At 39.5% G+C, this 27,849-nt stretch overlaps 1 protein-coding gene across 3 annotated transcripts in view; it reads left to right on the top strand.

Moving 5' to 3' along the window:
* The window catches only part of STIM2 (stromal interaction molecule 2), a 140,123-nt gene that overhangs the window by 48,097 nt on the left and 64,177 nt on the right, over window positions 1-27,849 (top strand). For 2 of the 3 annotated variants that reach the window (XM_074951574.1, XM_074951576.1), the window contains exon 2: window positions 18,809-18,939. In XM_074951574.1, coding sequence (XP_074807675.1) covers window positions 18,809-18,939 — 131 coding nt within the window. Of the gene's footprint in view, window positions 1-15,015; window positions 15,055-18,808; window positions 18,940-27,849 lie in introns of those variants that run through there. The other variant, XM_074951575.1, reaches the window with a different exon arrangement.

The raw sequence follows: 27,849 nt of genomic DNA, 5'->3' as shown, positions 1-27,849 counted from the left end.
AATAAAATAAACTATGGTATGTTTGGTGTCTTGGAACTGTCACAGTTAACAGCATATAGCAGCAATTGATAGGATGACATGCTGTGGAGCTGATGTAAGTGCAGTTACCTCTGAAAGCTATCAGGTTTTAAAATTGTGTACCAAGTAGTTGAACGCTGGAAGCCAGCTTTATCAGGAATCGCAATTAGAGTATTGTGTGGACTTAACAGATCTTAGTTTGACAGACCATATGTCCTCTTTGTTGATTTTACAGAGGTGGAGGGAGAGTTTAATACATAGAACTATGAAATAGGGCAGTTATGAGAAGGTGCGCGCTTGGTAAAAGATAAATGAGTGTATGACATCACTTTGTAATGATGTGGACATTTAGGGAACACCAGAAAACATTTTTAAAGCCATGGCACCACATGTAACAGTAAGAGACACTAAAACAAGAAATATCAAGACCATTGTGATCTTTTCAGTGCTGTAAGGTTGCTTACATATTTTGTTACAAAGAACATGCAACTCTTAAAAATAAAACTGTGTTTTCATTTGATGCTTTTACATGGATTCTAATTGTAATCTTACTGAAATGATACCTTCTGTGTAAGAGTTTAATTCCTGTATTTTTTTCAAATGAAAATGAGACCTAGTTGAGCATGGTAAGCTAAATCACTGCAGCCCCATCTTACATATGCCTGTTTGTCTACATGTACTTACTTAATAAAAGACAGGTGGATTTTTTGCTTTTAAAAAGCATACAGTTAAATCCTTTTGAAAATATATCAGAAATAGCAAAACCGTCCGTACGTCTCATTTGTATGAAAAAGGTAACATAACAGAAATGCACATGTCTCTGGTCAGATATGGCACTGTGCCCATTTTCCTAGTCTGAATGTTGTACAGAGCATATCGCAACTGGAGGTTTGTAATTCCAGATATCTGAGGTTTCCAGTTCCATTTACAGAATGTATCCAAGCAGACTTAAGTATCTGATAGCTGGTTTCTGTAAAAACCTGGTAAGTGCTCTCTCCGGTATATGTGAATATAACTTAAATATTGTTAGATGCCCATAAGGACATTCTAATAATGGGTGCTTAAAAAGAGAGGGAGAGAGAAAAAAATCCTTTAAATGTTAGACTGAAATTCAAACAAGCAGTATTTAAAAGAACTGAGTATTACAGTTTAGTACTCAGAATGTGATAGTTCTTTACAAACAAATCAGTAAAAAGCCATGATCCCTACTTTGGAAATATATACACTTTAAGATACAGGATGATAGGGAAGACAGAACATGGTGCAAGGCAAAGGGATGGCAAACAAGGGTTACAAATAAAAGATGTTTGGTGGGTCTGTAAATGTTTCTGATTGGTCCCTTGAAAGTCTTATACCAAAAGGTGTGGCATTTTCCCCCCTCACATGTGGTTAAGGGAATTGATGGTCTTGAGGGCAGTATGGGAAAAGAAAGGGAGATGGTGGGGATTGACAGAGTATGAAAGAGACTGGAGGTGAAAGGGTTGGGTAATGTATGGTGAGGAGGAAAACTGATAAGTGATAGGGTAACATGGGGGCACAGACACATTTAGCGGAGATACGTGGCTTGGCAGAATGAGCTGGGAAGGAACAGATGTCTGTGCAGGCCTAGCACTAAATGCCCTGTGGTTCTAGTATGGACTGCAGCAGTGATGGCCGGACCTCATTACTTTTACTGCTCTGTGGGGAGAATCTGCAGGGAAGGGCAGACAGTCTTAACCCACTTCTGGGTCCTGGTGGAGGCTGCCTTTAATTAGTGTTACGTGGTTTAAGTGTGTGCGTGCATATTTTCACTCAGACTGATCATCTTTATGTACCTACCTGTCTTACAGACTTGGTTTAACAGGATGGGATAACTGGGATCTCAGTCTTTTGAGATGCTCACAAGATGACACTCCTGATCTGCCAAAAGAACATGCAAGTGGCTATCGTGTGGTTATTTGTTTTCAGTGAAAGTATTCAGTCATGGAGGCAACCCGTGAATTGCATTTCTGTATGTTCACAAATATTTTTTCTTTAAGCAGAGAAATTGCTCGAGCGCAGAAGTGGGAGTCAAAAAGTGCTCAATTCTAATCCTGGCTCTGAGAATGATTTGCTCTGTTACTTTGGGCAAGTCATTTAGTATCTGTTTCCCCATCTGGAAAATGGGGAAAACACAAACATCATCGACCCTCCTGACTCCTCTGAGAAATATTTTTTTTCAGTGCTTTGTAAATAAAGAACCAAGAATTGAAAGTAAATAGTTCATTTTAAAAGACAATATCTCTTGTTAAGCAGCATGGGTTGCATTACTGTATATTGTAAAACCTTCATTTTATGCGTCAACTTATTGCTCATTAATTGGACTATGGCTAGATTCAGGTGTAGCACATTCAGGCATCCTGCAAGTTCACCTCAGTCCTGACATGCAACCCTAGTGTTTTTCCTGTCTTAGACTGATGGCAGTCACTCCACATTACACTAATTTTTTATAGAGATATTTATCCTTTAGACAAATGGGAGGGGGCTCTTAAGATATTGTCCAACTTCCTTTTGTTTGCGACCTTACAAGATTTCACTGAAGTATCTGGAAGTGGAAGTCAGCTAGTGCATTTAAACCTGTGTGCATGCTATCCCCCAACCTTTATTTGACTTAAAGAACCATATATATTTTTGAGTATGAATCCTTCTTTAAAGGTGCCACAGGACTCTCTGCCGCTTTTACAGATCCAGACTAACACGCCTACCCCTCTGCTTCTTCAAAGAGCTTCACCTTTTGCTGATCAATTCCAGTTTTATGACTCCCCATATCCTAGGATGTGTGTCTTGTTTAAATGAACAGTTTATTATTTTATCAGTGTCTAGTTGGTCTGGGCACCAGAGATAGTGACTCCACTGTCTGACTTATATACTGAAGTCATTGACTTTTTCCTAAAATATAAACTTCTTATACTTACTGAGAGAACTGGACTCTTCTTCTTCAATGTAAAATGACTATTTATTAAAAATAAAGGAGTATTAGACATTTTAAAGTAGTGAACTTGCAGAAGGGAGCATAAAAATCAGTGACTTTATGTGGAATTTTTAAAATTTATATCAAATGTACTTATTTTAAAACTATTTAATATTAAATTTTAAATTGACAACCAATTTGGAGGCATAAAGTCAATATACGGTAATCTGTTAAAATAATTTAAATTAAAAAAAATAATATTAAGCAATACATGTTTGTTGACAAGTTTTAAAGGAAGTCCAACTGCTGAACTGGTGGGTGGAAGTCATTGGCTAAGCATCTGGAACCAGAGTTCGTTGAAGTGCTAAATCAGCTTTTGACAGCAGTAGCCTCTTCTGCAGGTAGGGAGAGAATATTTTCTTTTCTTCTGTGTATTCAACTAGTTCAGTGACTAGTTCTTTCAGAGTTAAGAAACTAATTGGGATGTTGAAAGTGCAGGAAAGTTTTGTTTTCCTCTTCCAATCTATAAATAAAAACTACATGTGAGAGGATGAAATTTACTAGTTCTAAAGACCATCTTGAAGATGGTCACCAGAAACAATCAATTCAGTTCATGAACCTCAGATAATACAACTGTTGTTTAATAAATCAGCTAGCTTTAAAGACAAAACAAGTTTTGATAAACTTTCTCTTATGTATCCAGCACATTTAAGGTAGCTTTACTTAATTAAAAAATTTTAAATGCTATTTTTGTACATTTTTAATTGAATTTGAATTTCCATCCAATTAAAAAATTGGACTTGACAAGTAAAAAATCAGTCTAGTGTATGGAAAATGGTGTATGATGCATTTCTTAACATAGTAACAAAATAAAAATTAAGCATCTGAATAAATGTAAGTTGAGCGCTATAAGTGCATATCTTTTTGGTTAGCAAAAAAAAGTACAAAATTTAGTATAAAAGTGATAGTGGCCATTAAAGACGTGTTGATTTGCAGCTATCAGTGAGAATCAACATTTCTTTAGGAAAATAACTAAAAAGTACAAATGCAAAACAAGATTAAAACCAGTGATTTAAATCATGATTAAAATGGTGGTTTAAATCACTGCGATTTAAACCAAGCCATCCTGTTTGGCAGATGATACTCTTGCTTTTCTAGAAAATAAGTTATATTAAGCTGTTGAGTTATTGTAAGCATCATGTGTTTTTAAAATATACATGGTAGGTCTACAGTGCACTCTACAATACTGATGTTGTAAAAATGAATCACTGTCTAAATGTTACAAATGAGTGGGTAATAACATAACTGAAATATTATTTCCTGGGGTACATATGAACACCTCACTTTTCAGAGGTCCTGGAAGCTTCCAGATTGTACTCAAAAAAAAAATATTTGAGATGATGAAAATCCAGTGAGACAAGGTGAACTGGGACCCCACTAGCAAGCCTGTCAGCCAAGATTATCACTAGAAAAATACCTGCAGCATATTAGTAAGAGCAAAAATGTAAATTGTGTAATCCAGAATTGGACTTGGGTGTTAACTGCAGGATGGTTCATGCCTCTTCTGGAAGAGAAATGGGACTGGTGTCTTCTTAGCTAGTGCTGATGTGCAGTACTAAATCTGTGAATATTTATTCTCATATTAAACTTCCTACACAAACTACAGTATTTTTGTTAAGCATCAGAATTAAAACATGCTAATGTTGAATGGCAATACAATGAATATTTCAGAGGAGGTTTACAAATTTTAATATATTTAAGGCAACTGAATACATGAATTATATTTATGAAGGCATGGGCATAGCATTTTGCTGTAAATATTAAAGGAAATTTACTGGTCTGTGCACATATGATTTAATGCTAATAAAAGCAAATATTTAAAATGCCTTTGCACTGATGGGTCGATTAAATCTTTCACTGTGTGTAGTGTGTCATTTGTAGTTTGGGTTTTCGTCAAATAGTTGTTTTTTTTATTTGTCCTCTTCAAAAACAAAAGTAAAAATACATTCTGACAGAGTCTAGTTACCGGAACTCTGAGGGGTCTGCGATATTACAAGTGATGTTTGTAGGGGATTAAATTTGATTCCCTAGTGTTGGGACAGTTGTTAATACATGCCCTCGATCCACTAGTGTAGAAGACTAAAGTAATTCAATAATGCCAGTGATGTCATGCCTGACTCATTGATATAGGATATGATTATGAATCATGCATGAAAAACAAAATACCTGAAAAAATAGATGGGCAATTAAAAGTATAATGTTCAGAATGTGAATTGTTATAGTTGTGTGAAAATGTTGCTATTAATACATGATTTAAATTGCTAAAGATGTCTCGAGTTAACTCTGATACTTACACACTATAATTTTTGACATTTTTTCATAGTGGCCCTTTTCAGTTGTGCCTCAAAAAGTTTAAGTTTAAGATAATTTAGTTTTCATGAAAAGTTTCATAATTGGACTGATAAGTTATGATTATATTGCATACAATTTTTATTAAAATTTAAAGTTCAGTTTATAAAGCTGGATCACATCTTAGTCAATCAAGTGAGTTAACAGCACTTTAAACTTTGTTTTAAAGAATTAAATCATTTTAGATGTTTTTGTTAATGTTAAGTAGTTGTGCATTAACTTCAAAAATTTTTACATGCTGAAAACTTAAAAAAAAAAAAAAAAAAAATTATCTGCCTGATCATTGTAGTGTTTCTGTCTTATTCTGGGAGCTTCTCTCCTCCAAAAAGATGGTTAATGGCCCACATGCCGTCTAGCTCCTGGATTTTACCCAGAAGGTGGGGTTTGGTCACATGATGGGATTTTGATGTGAGCTTCTGTTCAGTAAGGCTACATGTCAGATCACCAGAGCATACTTAATCTTTTGCATTTCAGCAGTGCCAAACCATGCACATTTCTAAGCAGGAAACTGATATTTTCTATCTAAAAAAACAATTGTAATTATGAGGAAGCTTGCTTGGAAAATCCCGTGGACATGTTTTCAGACATCCGGAGGTCACCTATAAATCATTTGTGCTTTCCTGACCAAATTAAGCTTAATTGTGTTAAGCAAGTGGTTTAAAATACCACACCTTTTTTCTTGATGTCTTTTATATTTGTGTGTGCCATAGAACAGTTTTAGGCTTGCATGATCATTTTTTATTCTACAGGATGGGAAGGAAACAAGTAATTATTGAATAGTGGAGGAGTAACAATCAGCTAAGTATTTGTCCTTTAAAAAAAAAAAAAGTGGGGGGAAAAAAGGTAAAAATTTGCTTGGATGTGCTTCACCCATTCATCAGTAATCAGTTTTATAAAGTGGTAGTGCTAGGAGGATGGCACAGGGTCAGAGATCCTTGGAGTAAATACAAGGCTGTAATTCACTAGAACAGCTTTGCTGATGATGTGTGGCTCACAAAGAATACAAGAGCTCCCAGAGTGAATTCAAAACCTCATATATCTGGCCACTACAGAGCCATCTTCTACAGTGTATGAAATACAGTACAAAAATTACTTGAAATATTCCTGCTCAATTAGCAAATGAATGGATTTCAGAAATTATTTCAGTATTGTCAGTGAAAATCTTCTGTATTAAGATCAAAAGTCAGATATACTTTTGGTTTTTCTTAAGGCTTTGATTTGTTAGTTTTAACAGTATTGTAGAATTCATAACCCTTGTTGAGTCTGTATGTAAGCTCTCAGCGCACACCCTGTTTCACTCATATTCTCGAAGTATTTATTTTGAGCTGACCGTGCTTGTTCTTAGCCCAGAATGAGGGGTTTTTTTTCAAAAGTTTGTGAAAAATACACTCATCTGTTTGAATTATGTGAGCATGAAAAAGACACCTGACTTTCTGTGCTCAGGAGTAACTCAAACAGTTGTACAGAAAGTCTTAGAAATTGGCATTTGGCTGTTTCTTCAGGAGAAATAAGTCTGAGCTATGATATAGTTTTAAAAATATTTTCTCACTTAACTGTGAGTCCATACCTGTGCCTTGAACAGGGATCAAAACCAGCAGCAAGTGAAGATGTGAGCTAACCCCACTTAGTGAGTTTATCTCAATGTCAGTGTCTGTATTTAATGTCAGCATTAGAAGAGATGACTTTTTCTTCTTTTAATCAATTTTCCCAACCAAACTAAGGTTTCTAAATGTAAAAGTTAAGGAGCACATGTGATGCATGACCAGAAAGGGTTAAACATCCTACAGGATAAATGAGTCAAATTCAGCCCTTAAAGACATATGGGGAGATAATGTTTGTGTTTTTGTGTATTTATATATCTATTGGTAGAGGTCAACAACGTAATCAAACAGTCCCTGTCCATGCTGTATTCTGTTAGTTCAGAGATCAAAAGGACATCTTAACTTTTAAATGAACTGTAAACATAGGATATTGCTGTATTCATCCCTCTGAAATATATAGCAAATCATCTGCGAACGGTGGAAAAACAGGCAATTGCCTGTGGATAATTGTGTGGATAATTACCGGTGATGCTTAGGAAATGGGTCCCCTTCAAAGTACCTATTGTTCGCTGAAGGACTCCAAGCTGTCACAAGAAGGCCTGAAACTGTATAAAGATGTTTGGGTTCCAATCCTTTTTATCTCGGATCTGCTTGAGGCTTCATGCAGGGGAAGCCTAAGCCATAAGGACTGAGATCTCAGTCGTGACTGGACCGCCCTGAATATAAACATTGGACTATAACCTATGAACTATTTCTGAAAGAACTCTTTTTCAGCTACAAAGCTCACCATCTCTGCTATAAATTTGAATCTCAAGAACTGTACTCAAGTCTGTATGTATACTGATCTTTTAACCAATACCCTCTCTTTTCTTTTCTAATAAATTTTAGTTTAGTTAATAAGAATTGGCTGTAAGCATGTATTTAGGTAAGATCTGGAATATTCATTAACCTGGGAGGTAATGTGTCCGATCTCTTGGGATTGGTAGAACTTTATATGATTAAGATTTTTTAGTAATCCTCATCATATTTGACTTGGGTATCTGGGTGGAGGCCTGAGGCTGGGTCACTGTTGTTGGCTTCTGGATAACCAGTGAGGTACTATTGAAGCTGTTTTGTGCTGGCTTGGTAAATCTAAGTATTGGAATATCCACCAGCTTTGGGGATTGTCTGCCACATTCTTTGCAGTTCCCCCTAATTGAATGACCTCAGTTGGCTCCCCTGGGACTCCGGTCACAGCACGTTATCAACTCACCCAGTTTCTTATTGTCCATTAACTGGTTTAAAAACATATCTGATCGGTGCAACGTGAGTGATTTTAGTTTCTGTGCTAACTTTTAGGATTTGAAGACTCTGTGCCCTTAGCAAATTGTATGAACACTTTTTTGCTTAATTAAGATTTTCTTTTAAAAGGAATATTTATGAAAAATCTCTTTTGTAAAAACTAGAACGGCATCTTTAAAAATTAATATATAATTCTGCTTATTTCTCAATTCAAATTACATATTTTGGTTTCTAGATCAATACTTACGAATGCTGTTTTTCCCTGTGTGACTTACAAGTATTTATACATTCGTTTGCCTTTTGGAGCTATTCTAACCTAGCCACGTGTGTGTTGTGTTTAATAAAAATGTGCATCTTAAGAAAAATTCTTCATGCTAATTTTCTGCTAATTTAAATGGACTCAAAATAACCAAAGGAATCAGACCACTTGTGGATGAGTTAACAATTTTAATCTTCCTATAATCACCATATCAGTCACTTGTGATAGATGGAGACATCAAATGGGAACAACAGATTTGAGTGCTGCAAGCATGTTTCCTTTAATAGGGGGGAATGTGTGCATTCAACGAGTATAGTCAAGGGCTAAAGTAAGGTGGGAGAGCAGAAAAGCAGGGGGAGAATTTCCTCCTCCTCCCTGGTTGTGGAGAAACCGTGCTTCTCTACAGCTTCCCCTGCTCCCTTCCTCACTTGGAGTGGTGAGTGCTCTCCCTCCTAACTCAGGGTTGTCTACATGGGGAATTTATTCCCAAAGAGCTAGCACACTTTTAAATTCACATCCTAACTTACTGTGCACTAACTTCCCATGTAGACAAGTCCTTAGTCTACATTAACCACTGTGTACAGTAGTTAATTTGTTTTAGTGATGGTGAGCTTTTTCTCTTCCCCTTCCTCCTCCCCATCCTCCCCCCACTGAAGATCTTGAATTCAGCCTTTTGTTTTTGTCCAGCCAAGCATAGCTATGTGGGATCTTACTAAAGATTTAGTTCTTTATTAGGAAATCTGAGACCTTGTATAGATCTTCTGCCTTCTCCCTGTCAGAAATCCATGGGAAATAAGATGAATGAAGATGTGCACAAAAGCTTCCTCTTGTGGGAAAATGTTGCAGTACGTGCCTGAATGGTGCTAGTTCAGAAGAGTTGGGAGAGTCTATTGACCTGCTTGAAGGAGAAGGGCCTTTGCTTTAATTCTGTGTATTTTTCATAGCCGTGTCAAATCAAGTCCAGTAAATTAGTAATGCAGCAAGTGTAACGTGGTAGGTTAAGGTGGTAGAACGAAAGCATTTTCAGACACCAGGTTTTTCTAACAGAGAGTAAATGTTTTCGATTCCTCTACAGTCTACTGGAAAGTTAACCATCTGTGCTATTTATACAAAGTGTATTTCAGTAGTTTAACCAGGAAAGACTTATTTTACTAGTTGGCTTTGTTAATGGTGGTGTACTTTAGATTTCCACCACATAAATAATCAAATGCAATTTCAGCAACTATTTTTACACTTCTATTTAAATTACAATACTATTTAAGTCCTCAGAAAGATCTATAGGAGGTGGAAAGCAAGAGGGCTTAAAAAAATCCACTTACTTCCAAGAAGTGCCTAGTATTTTGTTTTGACATGAAGTAACAAGGAAGAGATATATAGTCTCATACTTTGTATGTCATGAGAGCCACACAACTTATAGAATAAATTTATGTATGTTGTATCGAAGTTATATTGGACAGAAAATACTCTGACCTTTCCATTCAGAGAGATCAGTTTTCTATGTGCAAGGTTTATAGAAATGGCATACTTGTTGGTTTTTCCTTAGAGTTGTCAGGATTGTCTTCCCTGATTGTACTAGATAACTCTTTATGGGGTTCAGATCAGTGGTGAGCTGGAGCCGGTTCGCACCGATTCGCTAGAACCAGTTGTTAAATTTAAAAGCCCTTTTAGAACCGGCTGTTCCGCGAGGGACAACCAGTTCTAAAAGGGCTTCTAAATTTAAATGGCCAAAAGTGGCACCTTAGGTGCCAACTCCCTGGGTGCTCCAGGGCTGGAGCACCCAAGGGGAAAGTTTGGTGGGTGCAGAGCACCCACTGGCAGCTCATCTCCGCTTTGCTTCCACTTCCTCCCCTGAATGCGCCGCCCTGCTCTGCTTCTCCGCCCCCCCAGGCTTCCTGTGAATCAGCTGTTCGTGTGGGAAGCCAGGGTGGGCTGAGAAGCAGGCGGCAGCTTCACACTCAGGCCCAGGGAGGCGGAGGTGACCTGGAGCAGGGGGGCGCGAGGAGGGCTGCCCGCACTGCAGCAGGTAACCCGGGGCGGGGGTGCGCAGGGGAACTGCTCCCCACCCCAGCTCACCTCCGCCACCCTGGGCCTGAGCGGGAAGCTGCCGCCTGCTTCTCAGGCCTCCCTGGCTTCCCGCCGAACAGCTGATTCGCGGGGAGCGGGGCAGCATGTTCAGGGCAGAGCGGAGGTGAGGTGAGCTGGGGCCAGGCGCGGGGCGGGGAGTTGCCGGTGGGTGCTCTGCACCCAGAAAATTTTCCCCGTGGGTGTTCCAGCCCTGGAGTACCCCTGGAGTCGGCACCTAAGGCACCACTTTTGATGTGATCAGTAGGGGGAGCAGCCGCTCCCCCGCCCCTAGGAGCCAGAGGGACCTGCTGGATGCTTCCTGGGAGCTGTCCCAGGTAAGCACTGCCGGGACTCCCCACCTCGCTGCCCCCGCCCCCGCATGTCCCTCTGGCTCTTAGGGGTGGGGTGGGCACCCACTATGGTGGCCCACGAGACCCTCCTGCCTGGTTCTGGGGGCAGTCAGGGGACAGAGGAGGGGGGTGGATGGGGCAAGGGTCCGGGGGGGGGGCATCAAGGAATGCAGGGGGTTGGATGGGGCAGGAGTCCCGGGGGGCAGGGATGGGCAACGACCCCCTCGTGGGGTGAGGAGGGAACTGGTTGTTAAGATTTTGGCAGTTCATCACTGGTTCAGATGTATATTGGGAGCTTTCTCAGAACTAAACTGAAAGAGTGAGGATACTGACTGTTCAACAAAGACTTAGTTTCTCTAAAGATATCATTAGGCGTGTTTAGAATTGTGTTTTAAGAAACAAGTGTTTAAAATATCATCCTGAAAATGCCCTTTCAATTGCTCATCTTTCAGTCCGTTGTGATGTCATAATTCCTCTAGTTTGTTAATAAAATTCCTGAATGGAGATTAATTTCTAATGTAACATAATAGACATGCTAAGGTTTTCAGTGTTTAATACATAATTGACAGAAATTAGGGCACAAACTCAAGTGTTTTTACGTTCCTGGTCACTGTAAGGCGGAATCTTGTTGTATTGATCAGGAAGATGCGAGTTATTTCTGTAATTATTTGTGCTTTTTTTTCTTGAAAATCTTGTCCATCTGGTTGCTTTCATGTTTTTAAATGACAAGACATGCTGCTGCATTAGACTCTCATTTGTCATTTAAATAAGTGTCACAAGTGACACAGTTGTCAAATTAAAATTCTGTTCTGTGCAGCCTGCTTGCCATACGGGGGTGTTTAATAATTAGATGTAGGAGTGGTTGCTTTTGGCAGTATTTAATAGGAAGTGTGAGTAAAGGTCCTATGACAGTTTTTCTTGAAATACTTGGTAAAAGTTTTAATGTCACTCTCTTTATCATGTTTCAGAGTAGCAGCCGTGTTAGTCTGTATCCGCAAAAAGAAAAGGAGTACTTGTGGCACCTTAGAGACTAACCAATTTATTTGAGCATAAGCTTTCGTGAGCTACAGCTCTTAGTCTCTAAGGTGCCACAAGTACTCCTTTTCTTCTCTTTATCATGTGAGGATTTGAGGTGAGGGGCATGAGAACATATTTTTGTTGAATTGCCACTTTGAATACCTGTTTCAAGTGCCACATGGTGAGTCTTTAAAAGCAAAACAGCTTAGCTTTCTTCGGTAATATCAAATAACCAGTATTGTGCCAGAATATCTGAGCTTTTCAGCTTGTATTCTTTTGTCTTCAGACTCGCTTCCTGCTGTAGCATTTTTCTATTCAGCTGTTGTATTGTCTTTTTAAAGTCTGTTTTAATTGCTAGAAGGAGGTATCGTAGTGTTTAGCTGGTGCTGTATTTAAGGTACAATCTACAGAACTGAAGCAGGAGGGAAGAAAATGGGAATTTCAGTAGCAGAAAACCAAATGAAGATGCAGACAGGCTTTGGCATGAGGAATTCTTGTGAATCCATACCCTCTCTGTGGAAAATGCAAAGAAATCCCACTTCTCCATTATAGTGACCTGTAAATTACGCTCTGCTGAATTGTTTTTGAACCTGGTTTACTTTATTCCAGGATGCCTGCATTCAGCTCCAGAATTTAGCACTTTCCACTGTGAAGAATACTCAGTGTACTTCTGTGGAAAAAATCACCCACATCTCAGATTGCTTCTCTGGAAATCAGGAGCATAAAACTGACAAATCTGAATTCAGCCTATTCGTAGAAAAGGACGTCCTAGAAACACTTAAAGACGTTCTCTGTGACCCTGATCCATGCCCTTTTCCTCCCTGTGTGTGCCCACAAAAACAGCATCATAAACTATCCAGTACTTAAGAAACCATTGTTAAATGTGGCCACTCTCTCCAAATACTGCCTAATACTGTACTGAACTTCCCGCTTATAAGCAAACTAATTGAGAAGCTTGTCTGTCCATATCCTGATCCCTTTCAGTCAGGTTTCAGTACAAGACATTGAACAGAGAGGGCACTGATGGATGAACTCCCCTTGGCCATGTGCATCACACTCCTATTGTTGAACTTCTCCACAACATTTGACATGACTGCAATTTTATTTTAATATCTCGATTCTGTCCTCTCAGAGATTTTTTTCTTTCTGAGCACCTCCCCCCCCCCCAACATGCTATAAAAACTACACAGCCCACCTGTGCCACAATAACTGGTTTTCTGCATATAAAAGCCAGGGCCGGTGTTGGGGTAGCAAGCAGGGCAATTGCCTGTTGCCCCATGCCCCAGGGGCCGCTGTGAAGCTGGGATTTGGCTCCAGCCCACGGTGGCAGGTGGCAGGGTCCAGAGCTTAAGACCCATATGATCTGGCTTCAGCTTTCTGTCTTGGGCCCCAGTGAGTCTAATGTTGGCCTTGCTTGGCGGACCCCCTGAAATCTTCCTGAGGCCCCCCCAGGGGATCTCGGACCCCTGGTTGAGAACCACTGCTCTGAGCCAGGTGGGGCAAGTGGTCGCAAGATTTCTCTGCTGAAGACCTTTCAACAGCTTGAGGGAAGAGGATCCCAAGATGCTTTACCCATGTGTTGGGGATCTAAGAGTCTACCACTGGATAAAGAGGCTCTCCTGTGCTGAAAGTCTTTAGCTTCAGCCAAAAGAGGGGGTGAGGAGAGTTTGACAGTCTTAACTCTGTTTTTTTTGTGGAGAAGGGTTGGAATGGCTGGCGGGCTTTTTTCCACTGTTCAGCTCTGCGAAGTTATCCTGCTTCCTGTCTTTTATGAGGGGGAGTTCTTTGCAGAAGTGGACCCTACCCATTCCACAGGAGGATGACTGACTTCACGCTGAGCCAGCAATCACTGTAGTCCTGCTTGTATAGACTTGGCTCTAAAAACCTCACCAGTCAGTAGCTCTCCATTGGGCAGGGTTCCTGAAGCCCTGCTTATATTTTGTTGAATTTGTTCTAAGCTAGAGGAAACCGTGCCCCAAGGGAGAAAGGCTGAGTGGAGTTTCCCTTAGCAGAAACTGGCTCAGTTTGGAGTAGAATTTTGTGTTTGTGTTCTGCAGAAACCCAAAACTTACCCCTCTCTGGTAAATGAAAAGCCAGATATCAAAAGCATGTTTTCTACATACTTTTTAAAATGCATTAGGGAATATTTTATGAGGCCACATGAGATCTGTTCTTTTGGTGTAGACACTGAAAACTAAAGAACAGTTAGTGTGTGCACACTGGAATGATCCAGTGATTAGGGCACTGGAGTAGAACTTGGGAGACCTGCCTTCAAGTTCCTGCTCTGCCACAGACTTCCTGCATGATCTTGAGCAAGTCACTTAGCTTCTCTGTGCCTCAGTTCCTCATCTGTACAATGGGGATAATGACACTTCCCTGCCTCACAGGCATGTTGTGAGGATAAATACACTAAAGATTGTGAGGCACTCATACTATATGATGGGTGTGTGTGTAAGTACAGGATGATAAAGTTTTTGAAAATGATACTCTCAAATACTTGAAACTAGCAATGGAAGATGTACTCATTCTGCCTGATTTCTAATCTGTACTGATATCATGTCTTCAGAAGTTCAGTTTATATGGCTTTTTGGAAGGAAAAGAGTGCAAGGAGCATGGAGAGAGAGGGAGATTCTAATGGGAAACTGGTGTGTCTCTGACTGATTTCACTTTAGCTTTAACTGTCTTTAAAAAAAAAAAAAAACACACCCTGAATCACCTTTGGAAAAATAAGATCTGCCTAAATTACAGTAAAGATTAACATTAGTTCAGTGTGCACAAAGTCTGCCTGTCTCTTCTTGAAACAAATCCAAATACTAGATTAACACCCCTAATTTATTGCCAGACCTATTACTGTGAGAATGGTCAGGGGCCCACTTGCCTGAAGAATTCCCTGTGGTAGGAAGTAGGCTGTATGGTACATTTCTTACTGGCCCAGAGGTAGAAGACGTAGTTACTCAGTGACTTGTGGCAGATGGAGGGATCATTTCAAAAGGCTTCTGCCAAATACATTGATTCATTGAGCCATAAATTGCAATAGTTTTAAAGTTTAATCTTTTATTGACAAATTTCCTCCTCATGATATGTTTCCTTTTAAAATTTCTCCCCCAGTTTCTCCACCAAAAAATGCCCCAGCTGTATGGTAGCTTCTAAGTACACTTCATGCAGATTTACTCCACATTACTTCAAGTGAGTACAGCTTTACTTGTGTTTTTACTGGCACTACCAGAAGGTTAATGGCAAATTCAACTTCGAAGTTGACTATAGCTTGCTACCTAAAACAGTGGTTTTCCACCATTTTGTTGTGTGTGGACTCCCTTAATAAATTTAAAAAAAAAAAAAAAAGTCAGACCCCTTTGGAAATCTTATATAGTCTGTGGACCCTCAGGGTTCCAGGACCACAAGTTGAAAATCACTGACCTAAAATATTTGACACCATTCCTTTAATTCTTCACATTAGTACAATTTGGGATTAAAAGTAAAGATGTTATTGTAGAAACATGACTGCATGTCATAGTAGGCCAGAGAAATTGGTCCATACAAAAGCCAGCCTTACCACTAAAGTGTGATGGAGGGTTTTAGAACTCAGATGATTCCACCTTTGACACTCTGGATCCAGATAGGAAAGGGTTAAAACCAAGGTAGCTTTGCAACACCTTATTGCATTCCACACCATTTTTTTTAAGGTTTCTGCCGTACTTTAAGATAAATGAGGAAGAAAACCTCCATTTCTACGAAGTTTGATAAGCTCCTACCAAGAAGTCACTTGATATTAATTTCAGGTTAAATTTCTGCCTTGCAAACAAACACCAAAGTAGAGCTTATCCATGTGCATACTAAAAAATTTTCAAAGCTGTATCTGATTACTCAGTTTTTCCAAATGAATGGCTTTACAAGGTCTGAACCAGATCTGAAAATTCTTTTTAAATTGTTCTTTTATCTGTGTCCAGAATAGTATTTAGGCGAGTGATGTGTATCTAAAGCGATCTGAAGTGTGCTGTCAGTTAGGGAATGGTACTTCTAATTTTTTCTATATAAAAATAAGCCTTGAGATCAGACTGATTTTGTTCAGACTATTGTGTGTCTTTTCTTTTCAACCAAGACATGGTTCAACTTCATGTTCCTCACTGCGAAAAGCAAACAGGAACTTTGATCTGCTCTTTAATCTGAGGGAAGTATCAAGTGTTCCCTTGGTCAGAGCTCAGGACATGTGAAGCATGGGTCGTCTATTTGTTTTTCTCTCTCAATAAAAGCTGTCATGTCTTTTAAAGTATACATGAAAAGAGGCATATTTACATGCATTACATTCTCAGAAATATTAAGAAGCTAATCAACCTGAGTACACACAACTTTGGGATCAAAGTAAAGCTTTCTAGAATGAAAAGATAAGTTTTGGATTTTTTTTGATCTACTCAGCAAAACGTTAAAAATGTTTTATGGGTGGAAACTGATAACGATGTGGCCAAATTAGTCAAGGCTTGGTTTGTATCTACTTGAATAGGGTAGCAGGTGTAATTAAATATAGATCCGTCACTCAAACACACTTCTGCACTACTTATTCTCTTTTTTTACCTGTTCTGATTTTCTTACTCATGTGGCTCTCTTTTTACTTTCAATTAGAAGAAAAGACGCGCCAAGCAGACATAACGTTGTAATGCAAAAATTATTATTCTGATCTATTAGATTTCTCTCTTTATCTGAGATAGGGAAGAAAAGTGAAGGTGCATTTGTAGCAGTATGCAAAAAATAGTAGTAGTGCACTCTGTTGCCTTGCTGACTGGCTGATGCTGTGGTATAAATTGCCTGTCTTTTACAGGCAAAGGGCCAGGGACAGGAGCAAGAATGGAAACCTCTTCCCTTACTATTTGTAGCAAAAACTTTCCAGATGGGTCATAGATTTTGGAAGGCAAGTTATTACATTAAGCACTCTGCATAACATCTTTTTATTTCATAAATGTCATTGTTAGGACAAAGGTTTCAAGGCTGTCAATTTTTGTATAAACTAAACCTATTCTTCAATGAGACAAAGGCTGCCAAATAAAATCTGGGGATTTTTGTTTGTTTTTTGGAAAAAGGAGCAGGTTATTCTGACCAGCTTCTCATTCTCTGCACTGCAAAACTGAGCACTATGTGGTGAATCAGTTTGGCCTGTTGTTGAGAGCTAAAAAGTGATTTCTCATTGTTTAAAACTTATGCTGAGCACTCCTGTTTACAGTCATCACCTAGTTAATGCAGCTAGTGTTGAATTTCACTGTGACTTCAATGGATCCTCTTCATTTACTGTCACTGTTAGGAATTTGATAGCAGTTGTATATAGTCTCACTCCTTGTCTTGTCCCATCTGGAATTCCAGAACAGACATGCACAATTATTAGTGGGATGCAGGACAGTTTGGACATCTGAGCTACAAAAGAGGGAGGTATTGATGCTTAGCTAATCGTAGTCCTGATAAGGTAAATTGTTCAATCCCAAATACATTCCTTTCTCTCTTGTTCTATAGCTCTATGATGTGCCAAGTCTTTTGTCATTGACTTTGTTGCTCCTGTCTTTCTAGCAATGTTACCATAGAGCTTAGAAATAGAGGCTTTTGTAATTTACTAGGAGGAGGTCAGTTTGGATGTTCCAAACCTAGTTAATTCTTCCCCTCATGGACTGTTGTCACCTTTGGGTGTATTTGTGTATCATCTTTGACACTCAAGCAAGTGAGCGTGTACTGGCTTCTTGGTAGCTGTGTGAAAACTTTTGTAGTACTTTAAGAAACCATCTGTGGCAAATGTTCACATGCTACTACGTTTGGATTGATGTGTCTCATTTATATTGCTGAAGGAATTGAGTGCCTAACTGCTCTGTACATAGTAACCTTCAACTCCGCATAGCACTTCGTGTTTTTGATGGTGAGGGAGGGTGTTTCACTTGTCTTTTTGTTCAAGTTTTGGTGCCTAGATTATGCAATGATGGGTGCATTTAAATGTATGAAATATTAACGACCAGCTGATAGATATCCATAAAGGATCTAGTACAATACACTTAGCTAATAATGGCCAGTTGCTATGAGACGTGGGGTTTTTTTTAGAACAGGGTCTGTTGGTATGGCTTCATTCAGGCATTTGAATCTCTGCCCCTTTCCCTGCACCTGACACAAGGAGAGCAGAGCACCCTGTGCCTTCAACATGGCTACTGAAGCAGTGACAGGGAAAACCAAAATGTATGATTTATAAACTGGAGTTTTCCTTCCACAACAAGTTGCTGTTTCTGAAATGACTGTACAGGGCTACCAAGTGTTGTACACAAGATGTGGCTTGATTTTGCTCCCTGACATGTCCATTTATTGTTTCCTTTCATTGCAGCCCTTCTGGAATAGCCTATATCCACTAAGGATATGGATATTTAGCAGGCTTTCCTGTTCACTTAACCTTTTGTGGACACCAGGACCTGATGTGAAGCCATAACTGCAGAATTAAACTTAGTTACTACTCTTTCTTCTCCTCTTCCTTTCTCCTTGCTGCCTGGCAGAAAAATGGGTGAGGCAGAGGCTCCACTAGCTGTTGCAGTGATCTGCCTAAGGGTGGGGGGGAGAAGGAAAAGGTGGTGAGCGTACTGAAGGAAGAAAGGAGTATTGGAGGAGGGGAAACAAACTACCCTTTTTTCCCAAGGAGATATGTCCCTCCTCTTTTTCCCTCTCCTCCCAATAGGAGTTCACTCATTTTTCCAGCAAGAAATGTCCTTCAAGAAGCTCCCAAAACTCAGCATCTATGACTATAGGTGTTTACGGTCAAGCCACGCAGAATGTCTGTATTAAAATGATAAAGGCGTACATTTAGTTTAATATTTAAAATTGAAGCAGTAACTCCGGCTCTGTTTCCCCAAAGAGGGGAAAAGCCACTTTCTTGGTTGGGAATTGACATTTCAAGACACTAAACTAATGCTTGTTTCTTGTCCTTCAGATCCCTATAGTTCGCTGAGTCCACCATGCTTTACTGAGGAGGATCGATTCAGTCTGGAAGCTCTCCGCACGATCCACAAGCAAATGGATGATGACAAAGATGGTGGTATTGAAGTAGATGAAAGCGATGAGGTAGGTGGAGGCCTCAATTCTTTCCATTTGATCTATTTTTGTCTCAATTTAAAATACACCGGAAATAGTACCTTTGAAGTAAAACTTCTCAGTGACATTGTTTGAAAATGAAGCTTGTTTCTAGAGTTGTGTAACAAGGATTGTCATCCTTTATATTGCCCCATTATAAAGGAAGTAAGAGGAACAGTAACGTTGTCCATATAATGTTAGGCATGAGGATGGGGAAAAAATCATGTTAGGCAAATGATCTCAATCCTGCTTGTGATAAAGTCAATGGGAGTTGACTGGGCCCCAAAAGGATTTTAAAAAAAAAAAATCTTATTTTTATGTTTCTAAATTGTTGTTGATGCATAGAAACTTATAAAGGACACTCAAGTATTTTCCTTTCCTGCCTACCTCACTTACTTCCTCATGGAGTGAATCCCAGGAAGTAAAGAATACTACTCTCCTGTTCATCTAAGGTCAATTCCAGTTGCTTCATCCTGTGGAATGATGTCTCTGACCCCTTACATAGATGGGTATGAGAAGATGTCTTGTTTTCTTTTCTTAACATCAAATTCCCAATGTGTCTTTGCTTCCATGTTTGTGTATGGGTGGGAAAGAAACCACTCTTGTTTCATGGCAGGCTACCAAGGCCTGGTCATAGTCGACACAAGCAGTTCGTTGTCCATATCACCCTCCATTCCTGTGTGGCTTCAAGGGCTTGATGGCCCAAGAGTCCAACATCGGAACAGACTTGATGAACCCATATAATAGGGTATCTGCCTCTGGGCGGCCTCCACTTCTCGGTTGGCAGAATTTTATCAGGATGTTACAAGCCGCCCAGAGAATGGTTTTTGCCACAGTGTTTAGTGGCATTCTCATGATGTCCAAAAAGCGTAAGACGCCATCTTTGAACAATGGCCCCAGCAGTCTGTAGACTGGAGCGACCGTTAACATCTGAATTACAAATTAAGTCATTCCACTTTATGCTCATCTTAACTGGCAACCCTGTATTCCTTTCCTTAACTCCTGAGGACATAATTGCCCATGACAATTATTTAAGTTTAAAATGATAAAATTTAGAATTAATAGTTTTTGAAATGTTTCTTGATTCATATGAATATGAGGAATAAGGAATATGAGTATAAGGAATATCCTGGTACCTGAATCCAGGACTTTCATTTCACAAAGGCATGGAGTACAAGGGAAGAAATAGTCTATTTCGTACCATTATATGTAGCCAAAGTTTTTTTTATATTATAATATACATTTAATTATATTGTAATGTGTTGGTCTGTAAACCAGAACACTGGTGGCACACTGAGACTTCTAAAATACATTCCAATACTGTTGGGATTCATTCCTGACTTCCATTGTGCTTGTGATATGTAAAGCTGCAGAAAAATAAAGGAACGACAGACGTATTTATTGGTGGGGAAACAGCAGAATCTTCTGCATCATAGATAATCAAGCCAACCGTCCTGGGAACCAATGGAGAATTTTCAATGTTCCAAGATTCACAAATTCAAAGAATTTTCCATAGAAGTGTCAAACCAAACCATAGCAGCTGCTCTATTGTTGTTGTTGGAGTGACGGGGGTAGAAAATACACATGAGGTCTCCCCAGAACTATGCAAGATAAAGAACAGTGCATGATGGTCATGATAGGCTACGGGAATGTGAAGTGAAACTCTCTACACAGAAGTGAAACTTACTATACACTGAGTGCTGTCCACTACACAGAGCAAGCTGAAAATGCATTTTTTTCCTTTTTATTTCAGTAATCTAAGATGTTACTTGTAACTACAGTAAGGGCAGAACAGAGAGTCTTATTTTTAACCATTTTTGTGCGTGAACATGAGACTGGATAAAATACACCTGTGCAAATATTTACTAGCACAACCAGTTTCTTCTATGAGATGTTAATATGTTGAGCAGAAAACCGGGAAAAAGCTCTTTGTAAAATAATACATGTACAAGGAAGTTGAATCAAAATTGTAACAAAGTAAATAGAAACGTATAGATCAGTGGATTTGTTTGTGGCAGTGAGAAGCTATAAAATCTGGTCAACTGCTCCCAGCTTAATTTATAGAAATATTTATAGTTTTTGAACTTTAGTCATTCACTTGACTCCACTGAAATTGCAGTAGATTGCATGTTTGAAATTCTTTATCCACACTGGCTGTGTTGAAGATATAACTAGGGCCCTACCAAATTCAGTCCATTTTGGTCAATTTCACGGTCATAGTATTTTTTAAATAGTCAGTTTCATGATTTCAGCTATTTAAATCTGAAATTTCACAGCGTAATAATTTTAGGGAGGAGTTGTGGGAGATGGGGGTCACAAGGTCATTGTGTGGGGGGTTGCAGTACTGCTACCCTTCTGCACTGCTGGTGGTGGCAGCGCTGCCTTCAGAGCTGAGCAGCTGGAGAGTGGTGGCTGGCAGCCCAGCTCTGAAGGCAGCAGCAGCGCAGAAGTAAGGATGGCATGGTATGGTATTGCCACCCTTACTTCTGCACCGCTACTAGCGGGGCACTGCCTTCAGAGGTGGGTGCCTGGCTAACAGCCACCGTTCTCCAGCCACCCAGATCTGAAGGCAGCGCGGAAGTAAGGGTTGCAATACTGTGACTCCGCCCCCTCCTCCCCCCAAAATAACCTTGTGATTTCCCCCCACCCCTCCCGCAACTCCCTTTTGGGTCAGGCCCCCAAATTTTCAGAAACACTGGTCTCCACTGTGAAATCTGTTTAGTACAAGGTAAAAGCACACAAAAGACCAGATTTCATGGTCTGTGATGCATTTTTCGTGGCCGTGAATTTAGTAGGGCCCTACTCATAACCCTTTTCTCTTTAACACTTCCTGTTGTGTGGAAGCATATGTATTGATGTTTGTAGAACATAGCCATGTCAGAGCTATATTTGATTGAAAGCTGCCAGGCTGCGCACAAGGGATTTGACTAAACAGCAGAACGATAGATTATATTCTGGTTCATGCTGCATGGTTTCTGCTTACAAAAAAGCCTCCTCAAAGGGCAATAAGTGTGTTTTATTTTGTTATAAAATGCTACTGTAAGTTATCAGGAAGTGGAAAATTTAATACTGAACAGTAATTTTCTGCTATTTCACGTTCCATGATTAAATCAGAGAAATTAACAAAGTTTAGTTTTTCATCAAGAAAACATTGTCACTTGAAAAATAAATAGGGTTTGAATGAGGTAATTTTTAAGGGAGGGAAAGCAGAACGGTTTAAAGTAGAACAGTTGTTGTTAATACTATATTTTCTTTCTAACTTGCAGAAACAGGCCTGTATTTAAAAAGAACACTTTCAGTAGGGATTCCGGGGCTTCAGATTACCTGTCCGTAGACCATGTATTACTCTTTGTCTCCTGCTTTTACACTTTCTGCTGTAGTTGTTTGCTTTTCTTTATGTACACCAAGTCTCACTTGTGTGATATCACTGTAGGGAACATTCCTGTATTCAAGTTGCTGCTTTTCCCTTAGTATACTGAGAAAACGTTAATTTGATTACTGTTACACCATACATAGCTGAAAACTTCAACATTTCTAGTATAAACCTTATTTTTCAGGGATTCAAAATTTAACCCTAACATTTGTAATAGGAAGAAATTCAGCATAAACCCTTCTGGGGCGGGGGGGAGGGAATCACCATTATCTACGCATGGAGAAGCTGTCTGACACTGAAGGGCTCTAATCTATCAGGGCTGTTATCTAGGAAGTCGGACTAAGTGATCATATAGTCCTTTCTAGCCTTAAAAGTCTGAAATTTCTAACAGCTCTCTAGTTTTTGGTAGACATTCAGTATTTTGAGCTCTTGTCTGAGTAACTGTTCATGTGTTTGAATCCTCTTTCAGTGCATGTCATCATGCTACTGAAGAATCATGCTGAATTTTGCTGGTTATAAAATGATATCAGGGATATGTGTTTCTTCCCACATCTGGTGAATAAAGACTTCTGTAATAACATAAAAGTGGACAGTGCTTAACAAATAGAGAAAGTAAGTTCTTTGAGGGCAAGTTAAAATGAGAGTGGTGGGGGAGATAATGATACAGGGGGTGGGTAGGAGAAAGGAAGGATATGGGAGAGGACTTTATGAGTATGCAGTCACTTGGGCAGGCTAGTGTGTATTTCCTGTCTGTGCTCTAGAGACATGTCAGATTTAGCTTTAGTATTTTTTGTTTTTCCTGTTAAATCTGTTAGTCAATTAGTGTTATTTGCACTCTAAGTCTCTCTAAAGTTACAGGCTTTGAAAAGAAACTTAAAGGAGAGCTTGATGCTTAGTGGATGGAGTTGATAAGGTGGCTCCAGCCATAGAGTGCAACAACTTTTGCACCTCCGACAACAACAAACCCCATATTGTTTACCCCATATGGTATACTTTTGTTTATGATGGATGCACAATCAGTAAGAGACACATGGATTTGCTATTTTGCATATTATTTTTCCTCTTCTTGGCTTCCAAAGAAGCTCTGGATAGAAGTGTCCCATCAATATCTAAGTAAACTCATAATGGAATCTTGTATTCCATCAGTCAATCAAGAACATCGATAGCTGCTTCTTGATATATATATATATTTTTTTTAAATTCCAAAACATTTAATTTTAAGAAAAACCCTGGGCACTACCGTACAAAAGTGCATGTCTCTAGTCACATTAAGTACTGTTCTTTATAAGAACTTCAGGTAAATCACTTAATGCAGTGATTTGGTTTGGTTCTTTCAAATGTATTTCAATAATCATTTAAAATAAACCTCTTTGAATTAGGATTGCTTTTCAAACTTACGTATAGCTTTTGTAGCATGTGAAACTTGGGTGCTAAACAGTGTGGATGTACCCCTTTAACCAAGTCTTTTATCCGAGTAGTAATAGTTGTTGATAAATTAATGTTTAATTTGTGGCAGTGCCTAACAACTGCAACTAGGTTTGGGCTCTTTTTGCTAAGTGCTATACAGACAATACAATAAATGACAGTCACTGCCCCAAAGAGCTTATGGTCTAAGACAAGATTTAACAGGTAGTTGAGGCGAACAGTGGCAGGGGGGATGAGGGAGATGTGGTAATATAATAGAATGTGCAGATACTTAGCCAGTTAGTAGTAGCGATCACAACTCTCCACATGCCTATCAGGTTATGTTTTGTGGACGGAAGAGATGTTTTGATTGCTGACTTGAAGGATGACAAGGTGGTGGCTTATGGATTTTGAGTGGGAGCTTTTCTCCATTTTAAGGGACAGTTTGGAAGAAAGCACAAAAATGTTTGTCGGAGAAATAGAAAATTGGATGACCAACACTTGACAGAGCATAGAGGGGAGCTGACCTTGCAATAAGATGATAGTTTGGGTAGGTAAGGTGGGGCTAAATTGTGATGAGCTTTGAAAATAAAAGTAAGAAATTGGTGTTAGAAGGGGAGCCAATGGAAGGTCTTAGAGGTTTGTGATAAACCAACAAGATTGTTAACAGCAGCATTTTGAATGTTACTTGAAAGGTGTGACTCAGGTTGCAGACATTGACCTCAGAGGAAGTGCTTTGCGGTAGGCAAGGCAAAAGTTGATCAGGACTTGGACAAGAGTTTTGGCAGTTCAGACAGAGAAAGAAGGTTTTATCGTGGAGCTGTGTAGTAGAAAGTGGCAAGATTTTAACACTACCAGGGGGAGCCAAAGGAGAGGGCCAGGTCAAAAATGAAGCCAACATTACTGGCTTGAATAACAGGGAGGATAGTTGTGTTGTCCACCATGACAGAGAAATGGGGGAAAGGAGATGGCCTTAGGAGGAAAGAACAGGGCCAAAATTGGGCTCTTCATAAGTTCAGTTGATGGCTGGACAACCATGAGGAGATATCAGTACAACAGGCTAAGATTTTAGTTGAGATGGAGGGAGAGTAGTCCAGAGTAGATGGGCAGTTTTGATTAATCAGCATAAAGATGGTATTCAAGCCCATGTTTGAAACTGAGATTGCCCAGTGGTAGGATATGAAAGGAGAAAAGGAATGGGCAGAGGATAGATCCCTGAAATCCTCACAGAAAGAGGAGGAGAGGGAGGAAGACCAACTAAATGAGACAACTGAAAGATAGGAGGAGAGGCAGGAGAGGACGGAATCATGGAAGACCAGAGATGAGGGGATTTTGAGAGTATGATCAACATGTCAGTGTAGTCAGTAGGTCAAGCAGGATAAGGAGGGAGTACTGGCTAAAGTATTTGGTCAGGATGAATTCACTGGAGAGCTTGATGAGAGCTGCTCAATGAGAAGTATAGTGGGTGGAAGCCAGATTGGAGGGTGTTCTATAAAGGAATTAGAAAAGATACTGAAGGGCATGGATTGATAGGAATTCTCTGATAAGACTATGCCAAGTAAATTAAATAATAAAGTATATAAAAGTATGATTAGGCCAGCCATGACATATGGGTCGGCGTGCTGGCCAATGAGGAAGGGAGAAGAGCTACAACTTCACACTGCTGAAAAGAGAACCTGAGTGAGACGAGAGAGAATCTACATAATGAAATGGTATGAGCCGTGATGAAGGTAGCTCCCATCACTGAAGAGTTGAGGGAATAGCTACTGAGATGGCTCAGTCATGTGAGATGACCAGATGTGGGCCATGTTGGTCAGCGAGTATAGAAGAGCTAGTAGCCACAGGACAAAGACCCTGGGAGGAAGAGCTACAAAAAGGAGGATTGAGATTGATGTGAGCTTGGAAGATGCACTTTACAAGAACGCTTGGAGATGAAGAACAAGAACTGCCAATCCTGACAGATGAGACAAGGCGAAAGTAAAGACCATGCCCTTTCAGTCATTGATTGCAGAATCCATCCCAGGACAATGTCAAGCGCTAATGTGGGCACTCACAAAATAAAAACAGCCTTATGTGCAAGAAAACTTGCCCTCTTATCAACACAGAAAAGTTAAAAATTTGATACAAGAGAAGTGACAACAGTTGGTTCAGGGTAAGAAAATTAACAAGGTCCAGTATCAAGAAGTTGAATGTGAAACACAGCAACCCATGTGGTGTGGAAGAAGTTTGGCTCCCCTCCTCCCATACTGTTGCAAGACAATGCAAGGTCGAGAGAGCCCCAGATTTGTACCACTGTTTAAAACATGGGGGACGCTTACATGGGCAGGTGTAATGTCTTACAGACAGAGTTGCTGGCATGTGGGTTCACTCTGGGGGAACAGTCTCCAAACTTTGCAGTATGGTGAGGATGTTTGTAAAGTATAAACTGCCTGTGGTATTAATAACAAGTATTGTGTGGTTGCTGAAGAGTGCCATTTCTGGTGTGGACCAGGAAATGTTGTTGTTTTAATTGATCTATGTCCTGTTTCACACCTAAACTTCCTGTGGTGACAAAAATATTTTTATATATTGTACGAGTTTTTTTTATAATGTAATTAAAATTACAGAAGGATGCTTTACAAGCAGAGCAATCTTATAATGTGTATAGCCCTGGTGGGCTATACTAGAAAACGTGATCGTCCCCTTCCTCCCCCGGTTTGTACTTGGAGCCTAGTATTAATGGTGGTTCAGATAATCACAACAACTATGGTCTTTGGAATGTGTTGCTGGGTAAGTAAACTTTAAAAGGAAAACACACACACAAAAAATGCAAATAAAACTTGTGTGTGTGCACGCACACATTTATTTTTATATATATATATATATATATATATATATATATATATATATATATATATATGCGCGTGCACACTGTTTGTTTGTTTGTTTATAATATAAAAATAAAAAGAAGTGGAATGCAGGTCGGGCTTGAAAAGAGTAGTTGGACCTGGGTGAGGCCTCATTTCTTGGGAGAGAGGATTAGGGAGGTAAATATATCAGCAGGCTGGAAACAGACTGTCCGTACTAGCTAAGATAAAACGCCCAAGGAACCAAGATAACAATGGAATAGATAAGCGTGGAACATAAAATGAGGTAAAGAGTAAGTTGTGTGTGGACAGTGCATGCTGTACAAGAATTGGTTTCTACGAAGTGACCAAGCCAATCCCAAAATGTGTGGTGCAATGTATAATAAACTCAATGTGAACATATATAAAGGAGGAGGTTTGCTGTATGTGTGGTACACCCTACACCCACCTTTTATGCTTGAGTCGGATTGACTCAGCATAGTTTTGTTGTATGCTAAATAAAGGAACCTGAGTGATGAGACTGGAGTCAAACTGGTTCTTGAGGAACCAAGTGGAAGAGGTCTGTGGGGAACCCCAACAGGATCAAGTTTGGGTTTTTTTGGCTGGAGAGACCAGTTCATGTTCCCTTCTTTGTGTGAGCTGTATAATGTACAGTTTTTTTGGTTGTTTACTCTTCCTTGGTAATCTGTTTTCAGTGAAAATAAAAGATAGTTATAACATGTACCACAACCTAGCTGTTTCTAGTATTTTAGTTAATGAATCTTTAAAATCAGTAATTCTGTTAACTTTATTGCCATTAAAGAGGCACCATAACTTGTCAGATTGGAGTAGCCTGTCAGTGTATAGAGGCAGGTTTATGACAGGTTTACAGTGGTTATGTTCACTCCTTACATTAAAATTTCATAATGAGTCATGAGAACAAATGGTAAGGGACATTGGAATTGCCATAACTGGATCATACCAGAAGTCAGTTTAGTCTGGTATCCTGTCTCAGACAGTGGTCAACACCAGATGCTTCAGAACCTCCATAGTAACAAGATTCTCATTCTAATTCCCAATAATTAGATTGGTTTAAGACTTGAAGTATGAAGTTTAATGTCCCTTCCAAAATTTGTTAGCATAAATTATAACTCTGGCTATTTGTAACCAAATAAATGTTCAGTCCCTCTTTGAACATTGCTTTGTTCTTAACCACATATACAACCCGATTGCAGGGCATATACCTTGCAGGGTTGGCTTCTCCTTTCCTCTTTCTAACTGCTCGTATGTTGAAAGACT

This window comes from Natator depressus, chromosome 4, assembly GCF_965152275.1.
Source record: "Natator depressus isolate rNatDep1 chromosome 4, rNatDep2.hap1, whole genome shotgun sequence".
Lineage (NCBI taxonomy): Eukaryota > Metazoa > Chordata > Testudines > Cheloniidae > Natator > Natator depressus.
Note: the sequence above shows the minus strand (reverse complement) of the source record. Positions and strands in the feature narration are given on the sequence as shown.